This window comes from Orycteropus afer, unplaced genomic scaffold, assembly GCF_000298275.1.
Source record: "Orycteropus afer afer isolate SDZICR_OR568_19922 unplaced genomic scaffold, OryAfe1.0 scaffold00120, whole genome shotgun sequence".
Taxonomy (NCBI): Eukaryota; Metazoa; Chordata; class Mammalia; order Tubulidentata; family Orycteropodidae; genus Orycteropus; species Orycteropus afer.
In genome coordinates, this window is record NW_006921707.1 from 7196515 (window position 1) to 7206994 (window position 10480).

The window sequence follows — 10480 nt, forward strand, 5'->3', positions numbered from 1 at the left end:
TGCGATGATGGGCTCAAGTATAGCAGGGATTGTGGGGCTGGTGCGGGATTGGGCAGTGTTTCATTCTGCTGTGCATGGGGTCGCTATGAGTCAGAAACGACTCGACAGCACTTAACAACAACAACAGTGAAGTCAGTCAGTTACAAAATGACAAATATCATATGGACTCCACTTACATGAAATATCTAGAATAGGCAAATGTGTAGGGGTCAAAGTAAACTGGTGGTTACCAGGGGGAGGAGGGAGGAGGAAAGAGGGACTCAGTGCTTAGGGGAAACTGAGCTTCTGCTGAGGGTGATGGAAAAATTTGGAAACAGTCGTATAGGTTGTACAACATGATTAACATAATTAATCATAATTATCATAACATAATCCCTGAATTTCACATGTAAAATATGTTGAAGTGGCAAATGTTTATTATATATATATTGTTGTTGTTATGTGCCGTCGAGTCGGCCCCGACTCATAGCAACCCCTCCTTGGGTTTCCGAGGCAGTATCACTACGGAAGCAGGATTGCCCAACCTTCCTTCCAAGGAGTGGCTGGTGGGTTTGAACCGCCAACCTTCTGGTTAGCAGTCAAGTGCTTTAGCCACTATGCTACCAGAGCTCCTATTATATATATCTAATATATATATATATATATATATATATATTAGATATATTATATATACATATAAATATACATATATATATATATACACACACACACAAACACATATATACTTACCACAATAAAAAATTTAAAAGCAGTGATTGACAAATGGAAACAGGAAACTTAGGGAGGAAGTGGGAAGAATGCTGTTACATTGAGAGGACTGCACGTAATGTCATGAAACAAAATGTGTATAAACTGTTGAAAGAAAAATCAATCTATTCTGTAAACTTTTACCTAAACTACAATAAAAAATTATTAAAAAAAAAAATTCAGTGATTCCAGTAATACCGAATGATATCTCTATGACATATAGACAAGTAACAAAATTAGACATTACATCAATTGCTTCTTAACCAATGATCTGGCTAGCATGCTGGGAAGCAGTGGCATTCACTTTAACTAAAAAGAGCCCAAGTCTCTCCACTCTTATTTCCATTCCACGCAATAATAAATAGAACTTGAATTTAGGATGCATCTCCATGGGTACATGGAACACTGTGCAAATGACAATTTCAAAGCCTTCATGTTTTTCTTTTCAGCAATCTTTCCCTACCTGAGTTTTACAAACAATAATTTTTTTTTTTTATAATTGCTTTGTTAATGTAGTTGTTTCATGGTGTCCTAGATTACAGGCAGAAGGATATACAGCAGAGGAGCATACAATACAAGTCAATCAGTAAGAGGCTGTACAGACCCAATCAAAGCAATTCCATTCTCTCCCTTTTCCATTTAGACATTTTGAGCATTCACTGATTAAAACATTAAGTGTTTCAGCAAAAGAATAAATTCAATAAAAAGGAGGAAAAAAAAGATTTCTTTAGATCTCATATATTAAATTCTGCTGAGAAGTGTACTAGATGTTGATATGGCCCAAGTGCACTTAAACCAAAAAGGGGACACACATCTTTTCCCTCAGGTGTATATCCTAGAGCAAACCAAACAAAAAACTTCACCCTACACTGGAGGCACATGACCTCTTTCTCATCTTTCCATGCATCTAACTATTTAAGTGAAAAAAAATTATACTGCACTACTATTGTTGATGATATCTGAGACCATTTTAAAGGACAAAACCCCGACAGCCTGGCCTTTATGAGACATGGTTTTATTCCTCACTCATTCTTTCCAAACCCTCAGTAAACTAAATTTTTTTTTTATTAATTTTGCATGAGCTCTTCCAAGTAACTAATGTCAAAATAAATTTATAAGTCCCATTTGTACATTTATTCAAGAACCAAATAAAGAGGATATTTGTATAACTACATTCTACATATAAGCAGACCCCTCCCTTCTGCTGCTATCCCTAAATTAAATTTTTATAAATCGTGACTGATTTATTATTCCATTGCAAAATTCCCCAGTTCTATTCTTCTCCTTGTTTCTGAATTTTAGCCATCGCTCTCATTTCACCAGAAGGCATATGAAAAGTGAGTAGAAATGAAACTGAAAATTGATCAACTTTTCAGGATTTTATTGACACTTCAGAAACTCAAAAGTGAACAATTTGGATCAGTTAGTCATACAAATCCAAGGTATCCACATGCACATAGTCCAAGCAGCAGTCATTTGAACAAAACAAGGGGATACTGAATGGCTTAAAATCAGAAAAGGTGTGCAACGGGGTAGTATCCTTTTACCATACTTAATTCAATCTGTATGCTGAGCAAATAATCGGAGAAGCTGGACTATATGAAGAAGAACAAGGCATCGGGATTGGAAGAAGACTTAACGTGTACTATGCAGATGATACATACAACCTTGCTTGCTAAAAGTGAAGAGGACCTGAAGTACTTACTGATGAAAATTCAAAAGACTATAGTCTTCAGTATGAATTGCATAATCCTCAGCTTTAGAAAACAAAACTACTCACAACTGGACCAATAAGAGACATCACTATAAACAGAAAAAATACTGAAGTCATCCAGGATTTCATTTTACTTGGATCCACCATCAATGCCCATGGAGGCAGCAGTGAAGAAATCAAATGATGTATTGCGCTAGGCATATATGATGCAAAAGATCTCTTTAAAGGGTTAAATAGCAAAGATGTCACTTTGAAGACTGACTCAAGCCATGGTATTTTCAATTACCTCATATGCATGCAAAAGTCAGACAATGAATAAAGAAGCATGAAGAAGAATTGAAGCCTTTGAAGTATAGTGTTTGTGAAGAATACTGAATATATCATGGACAGACAAAGAATAGACATATCTATCTTGGAAGAAGTGCAGTCAGAATGCTCCTTAAAAGTGAGGATGGCAAGATTTTATCTTACATACTTTGGACATGTTATCAGAACCAGTCCCTGGAGGAGGACATCATGCTTGGTAAAGTAGAGGGGCAACGAAAAAAAGGAAAACTTCCAAAGAGGTGGACAGACTGACACAGTGGCTGCAACAATGAGCTCAAACAACAATGATCATGAGGATGGCACAGGACCAGACAATATATCGTTCTGTTGTACAATGGGTCGATATGAGTTGGAACCAACTGAATGGAACATAACAACAACTATTCTGCTGTTTACAGAAATTTCAAAATAATTATTATTAGTGTATACAGCTTACTCAGCAATTTAAATGGAAATTTCCCATAAATGCATCAAACTGATGTTAGCTGTATCATTCAGTCAATTACTTGCCTTCCCAAGCACTCTTCATCATTGGTGCTGAAAATAATCCAAAGTTGGTGAGACACACACAATGGCAGTGTTTTCACTGACAAAGACACTAGGAACCTACTTCCTGATCCAGTCTGGCAGGATATTCTCACCAGGAACATGAATTTATCATGCACATACTTTAAAAACAAACCAGCACAAGAAATAATATTTCCATTCTGAGAACTCAAGTGACTAGATTTCTCCCTTGGATGAATAATGTGAATGCCAAAATTCTATATGATTCTGGCTTCACTTTTACAAACACTGCTCCCACAAGAGAAATTAGTGCTTCAAGTTTTCCACACGTTCCACATGTTCCTTTAGAATCTGATTGAATTTGAGGAAAAAAAGCATTGGGAGGAGATGCTTTGATTATGTTTGATTGACAATATATATTTTTTTTAGAGTTCTTAGGCAACAAGAAATTATAGAAGAATGGGATAAGTGAGAAAAGCTTAAAATTCACAAAAATAGTAATAAAAATGCTAACATAAAAGTATGTGCTGGGATAAATTAGGGCAGAGCAGTTACTGATTATACAAAAGTCCATTTGTGATGGAGGCAGCAGGAGGGTGGACTCTCTCTTGTCCACTATTTCAAAAGCAGTGTTTTTTCCCCATGGTCAGCAATGCCATGCACTCCCTGCCAAAGATTCTTTGATCTTTCCCCATTAAATATATCTTGCATAGACCTAGGCTGAACTTGGTAAGAAAAAAAATCATTTATATGAAAGGGAGGAGTACTATATGTCTCTAAGATTATTCATTACCTTTCAAAAACGAAGCTATTTGTGAAGTTTTTGTGGAATACATACATGAAAGACAACTACATTGCTTACTTTCAGTGTTTTGTTGTGCTTTTGCTTTTTCATTCCTGTCTCAGATCAGATGAGGAACCCAACCGAATAAGGCAATGAATGAACAGTCAAAAAGACTTGCCATGATGCTTGAAAATAAAAGACTTCTTACCTGAATTGGAGGGTTTAGAAACTCTTCCTTTCGGAACTGGGAGTAGCAGTAATTCCAAGGACTGTGGTGGTGGTGGTGGAGGAGGAGGTGGAGGTGGAGGTGGTGGTGGGGTGACTTTTTCTTGCTTTTTCTCTGAAGGCGGTGGTGGTAGAGGATCCTCAGGCACCAGTGACGATTTCTCAGCCAGAAGACTCCCAGCAGCCCTTGCTGCTACTTCTTTCAGAAGAGCCGCTGAGGAGGTCATAGAAGCCAGGGACAGAAAAGAACTGGCTGGAGGTGGGTGTTCCTGACCAGGAGTCAAACTTCTCTCACTGACTTTCTTGGATAAAGCTGCCAAGGTGGAACTGGCAGACTGGGAACTAAAAGGGGAGGAGAAGGACTCAAATCGCATTGTCTCCTCAGTTCTTGAGAGAGATTTGTCCTGAAGAACAGCATTGGCTGCAGCTTTCAGTTTTAGGATGGCTGAATCCGGGGACAAGCCACAGGTGGTGGTTGAGTTTGGCAACCACTTACCTTGATTCCATATAAAACGATTATTTGGAGTGTATTGGTCATTCTGTTCCTGCTTCTCAGCCAACTTCCTGGCAAGAACACTGAGCTGTTGGGCATGGTGGGATGGTGGCGAAAAGGAGAGATTCGAGCCAGTATTTACTGGGGACTCTACTCTGCCATTGGCCGTGGCTGTAGTATCAAGTTTGAGAGAACCAGCCTCTAGCAGCCGTCTCAAGTTGCTGCTCAGGGGCTTATTGGAACCTGGGGGGTCATCTTCACATAAAGACGACACACCAGGGGAAAGGTGATCCTGACACTGAAGGGAGTCCCGTAAGACATCACCATCCAATGCTACCAGTTCCAAAGTGTGACTGCTAGGAGTCGCACTTCCCAAGGAGGTGTCCGGGGACGTGGACTGCTCTTGGATCCGGTCCTCCAGAGATAATTTATAGTTCTCCTGGACTTCTCCATAGGATGCTTCTGATGGAGTCTCTGAAGAGTTTCCATACCAGTGTTCTCCTTCACTGAGTTCGCCCTCCGCTTCTTCCTGCCTACTAACATCTGGGGGAATTAAGAAGATCAGGTTTACTCCCAAAGTGAGCAACAAGCAAGTCTTAAGACATTCCAATGGAATTGTTAACATGTTTCCTCTTCCCTTCCACCCATGAACCAAATGAAAGATAGGAACAACATCTAGGAACAGAAAATCAGGTGCTGACTCAGACTTAGCAGAAGCCAGAGGAAGGTAAAAATGCTCAGCAGGCAAAGGTAAAACCAGAGCTTCAAATCAATTCATTCCAGTTCCAGCCCTTGCTGAGAATATGCAATTCTGGCATAGTGCCAAAGGCATTTGACTGCTAACCAGAAGGCTAGCAGTTCAAACCCACCGGCCACTCCTTGGAAAGAAGATTGGGCAATCTACTTCCATAGTGATATCACCTCGGACACCCAAGGAGGGGTCGCTGTAAGTTGGATACAACTTGATGGCAGTGAGTTTGGTTTGGTTTTTTTTGGTAGTAACCCAGACATACTGAAACAATCTACTTTTCAAACAAGATCCCAAGTGATTCTTATGGATATTCGTTCAAAGCCCTGGGTGAAACATACCCACCTACTATATATATTAATATTTCTAATATTTACTTCAAGATAAATTAAAATGGAAGAGAAAAAAAAAAAACAGATCTGTTAAGGAAGTAACTGTATGAAGAACCTGCTATCTTCAATGGCTATTTGTATGTACAGTTACAAACAATCAGCATGATATCTTTAGTATCATGTCATGATCAAGAGAGGCAGCCCAGTATAGTGGGCCAGCACTGGCTGTGAGACCCAAGTCTGTGGGAACTCATGTCTCTACTTTTTAACTCCATGACCTTAGGCAAGTCACTTAGCTCATCTGAGAAGCCATTTCTTCCAAAATAAATGTAATTAATGAAAAAAAAAAACACAAGCCTATCGAAAAATATGAAAAATACCCGCCTAAAATCAACTTGATGGCAACGGGTTTTGGTTTAACTCATTTCACCCAGTTGTTAACAACATGTAAATCATAATAAATATGTGATTATGTTTTGAAAACAGTCAAGTACTATAAAAAGTCAGCTCCCATTAGCAAACTATTCGTATTACTGATTTCTTAAAGTAACAACATCTCCCATGTTATTCATGCTCACTTGTTTGAGAGTCCCCGATTCTAGTCACCAATGTGCCTGCATCTTATTGCAGGCAGTGATCAGGAATTTACGCCATCACTCCTGTTTCAGCTACCTAGTACTGCTCTGGTAGCGTAGTACCTAAGGCACTTGACTGCTAACCAGAAGGCTGGCAGTTCAAACCCACCAGCCACTCCTTGGAAGGAAGGTTGGGCAATCTACTTCCACAGTAATACTGCCTTGGAAACTGAAGGAGGAGTCGCTGAGTTGGATCCGACTTGATGGCACATAACAACAAGTACCGCTCTGCCAAGAATATACCACAAATGGGATGGCCTTAACAAACAGGAGTTTATTCTCTTACAGTTTGGAGGCTTTAAGTCCAAGTTCAAAGTGCCAGGCTCTAGAGGCTAGCTGAAAGCCCCTCAACCTTGGGCTTCAGGTCTGCCTCCTGCTCCCAGCTCACTGAAGCTGGAGGCTTTTCTTCACTCAGCTGCTGGCTGCTGAGGCTGACAAACCCAAGGATGACAAGTTAAAAGGCACAGTCCCAATGTTACCAAACCACATGGCAGGCCATTGATTAAGTCCTTTGAAAGTCCCAAGTTTGGCAGAGCATGGCAGGCTGCTGAATGACTACTCGGCTACACGTAGTGTTCAAGCATGCCATAAGCTAGAGACCCTTCTCCAAGGCTTCTTCTTATATACAGGAAGCAGACCACATCCCTAGGGCAGCTACTCAGCTACTCACAGCAGAGTCCACCATGGAGTTGATTACCAGTCTCATCATGGAGAATACCACATCCAGCTGCCCAGCCATTCAACCAGGCCCAGCCAAGTTGACACACAAACTTAACTACCACAGTTCCACTGAACACCCTCTAATTATCCTCTATCCCTGAATTCAGTGACACACCACTACCACCACCTTCCCCACCCAACACCATCAAAGCAAAAGTCCATCAAGGCTCCTCATCATTCCAGGAACATTTGTGAACTCTGCCACCTTTCTACCTTTGCTCATGATATCCTTCTGTTTGGAATATGTTTCCCCAGAAAACCTGCCTGTCCAGTCCTACCCATCTTTCAAGATTCAGCTCAAAATTCTCTTCTTCATGATTCTCCCTAGAACTTCCAGTCAGAATTAATTTCTCCCTATTCATTCATTTGAAGGAGACCTGGTAGTGTAGTGGTTAATTGCTTGGCTTGCTAACAGAACGGTTGGCAATTCAAACTTACCCACTGCTCTATAGAAGACATAGCAGTCTGCTTCTGTAAAGATTACAGCCTTGGAAACCCTATGGGGCAGTTCTATTCTGTCCCATAGTGTCACTATGAGTCAGAACTGACTCCACAGCCATGGGTATAGTCATTCATTCACTCATTCAACAAATAATTATAGAGTACCTGCTGTATGCCAGGCATTGTTGTAAAAATAAAAAAAAACAAAACAAAGACCACTGCTGTCTTGGAGCTTACATCCCACTGGAGAAAGAGGTGTTAAACAAGCAAACAAACAGAACAAATTTAAAAATAAAATATGTAGTATTCTAGAGGGTGATAAGTGCTATGGAGAAAAAAACATAAAGCAAGGCAAGGAGGATTATTAGTAATGAGTAGGAGGTGAGTTGCAATTTTTAATAGGGTTGTCAAGGTGGGCTTCACTGAAGTATTGATATCTGAGAAAAGACTTGCAAGAAGTGACGGAGTTGGTCATGCAGCTATGTTGGGCAGAGTGTTCCCTGCAAAGGAAGAGTCACTGTAATGGTCCAGCTGTGGAAATATGATTGGCATGTCCACGGAACATCAAGTGTGAGTAGAATGGAGTGAGTGAGGGTCAGAGCAGTAGGAGAGAAGATCAGAGAAGTAACAGGAGTGAGTGTATGTGTGTATGTGTGTGTGTGTGTCTGATGGAGGAGGGACTATGCAGAACAGGACATGGTAAACTACTGGAAAGTCGTTTGTATACGGTCAGATAAGGGGAGGATCAGGGAGTTTTGAGGAGGGGAGTGATATGGTGTAGCTTACATTTTTCAAGGACACGGAAAACAGACTGTAGGCACAAGGGTAGGAAGAGACAGACCAGCTCTAAGGCTGGAAGGGATGAAGGTGATCAGTTCAAGGTAACAGTAGGTGGTGTGAAGAGGCCACAATCTGTGCATATTTTGAATGCCGAGGAACATGTTGGCACATGTTCTGTAAAGATTCTGTAAAGATTCTGTAAAGATCCAACATGTTGGCACATGCTTTATTTATATTGATTTTATATCACTAAATTATGTCCGCTATGGGCTTATCTTCTAAAATGTTGCTCCTTGTGGGCAGGGATCACATTTTATTATCTCCATATCCTATATTGTGCCTACCAGAGTTTAACAAATGTTTAGGAATTGAGTCAAAATTCTCCACCATGCCAAATTTTGCCATATAACGTGCTGTTTCTTTTCTGAATAGCTAGAATTAGTAATGCATGAACCACAAGCTAATACATTGATCTTCCCATGCTATTTAGGGAAGAAATGTCACAAATGACAAATTCTCTTTCACCAAGCTAAAGTTCTGCAAATCATTCCTGAGATTTTCTATTAAGTTACAAAGAAAATATACACTATCAAAAGGAACTGACTTTTAAAAAAGCAGGTAAGATTGAATTTTCTGTTAAAAAAATTCCTCTAGTTCTTTATGATTTGCCACATTTCCTTCTTCCCACTTAAATTTCAGTGTTTTACATCTTTCCAGAAACAGGTGGTGACCTTAAACTACTCAGCCACCCCCCAGCTTCTCATACCACACACCAACCAGTCAACATCAATTTCAACAACCAAACCAAAAATCAAAATAAAACCAAACTGAAAATCAAAATCAAAAATCAAAGTCGAATCCGAGTCATAGCAACCCCTCCAACAACAGGACTAATTTTATGTTACTTTGGCATACCATCTTTCTTGATTTCAGATTAAATGTTTTATCCCACAGAAGAACCACAAGGGAACTAGCCTAAGAGAAGGACAAAATTTAAAAAACACTACAGTAAGAATTAGTTGAGTATCTCCTCCAGAAATCTCTTCCTTTATCATTTTTTGATCCTCATTAAATGAACTAACAGAGGAAAATATATGATTCAAAATTAAATACTTTTATGCTGTTTAAGGTGAGAAAAAGTTTTGGAAATAAACAGTGTTGGATGGTTGCACAACATTGCGGATGTAATTAATGCCACAAAATTATACACTGAAAATGGTTAAAATGGCAAATACAATGTTAGATAATATTCGTTGCTGGGTGCTGCTGAGTTGATTGTGACTCATAGTGACCCCATGTGCAGAGTAAAACTGCCCTGTAGGGTATTCTTGGCTGTAACCTTTACAGGAACAGACTGCCAGGGCTTTCCCCTGTGGAGCTGCCGGGTGGGTTCGAACTGCCACCTTTCTGTTTAGCAGCCTAGAGCTTCTCAGTTGTGCCACCAGAGCTCCTTATGTTTTTTATGACAATAATTTTTTTTAAAAGGACTTTTAAACTACTTTTGTCATAATAGATGTTATAGATTGAATTATGTCCCAAAAAGAGTGCTGAAATCCTACACACCGTACCTATGACCTCGTTTGGAAATAGGGGTTTTCCTTTTATGTTAATTAAGTCCTGTCAGTGTACAGTAGGCCCTAAGCCTAATCACTTCTGAGTGATAAAAAGAGCAGAACAGACACAGAGACACACACAAGGGGAAGACTATAACAGAGGAGGGAGACAGATGAAGCTACAGGCCCAGGAATCCAAAGATGGCTGGCATCTACCAGAAGCTGAAATAGACAAAGAAGGACCTCTCAAGAGAGCCATGCCCTGAACTCAAACTTCTCGCCTCCTAAACTGTGAAACGATAAATTCTGTCCTTTAAAGCCACCCACTTATAGTAATCTTTTCTTATGGCAGCACTAGATAACTAAGACACTAGGGTAGCTGTAGATTGTTATGTTGGGTCCAGAATCAATGCAGAAAGGGTCAGCTAATAAAGTATGTAACATAAGGGTTTGAGAACCTCAAAAATTTGCAGC

At 39.9% G+C, this 10480-nt stretch overlaps 1 protein-coding gene across 1 annotated transcript in view; it reads right to left on the bottom strand.

Moving 5' to 3' along the window:
* Positions 1 to 5422, bottom strand: part of ZNF827 (zinc finger protein 827) — a 211940-nt gene extending 206518 nt beyond the window's left edge. Inside the window, 1 exon segment of the mRNA XM_042781433.1 lies at positions 4288 to 5422. Coding sequence (XP_042637367.1) covers positions 4288 to 5422 — 1135 coding nt within the window.
* Positions 5423 to 10480: the final 5058 nt, after the last annotated feature.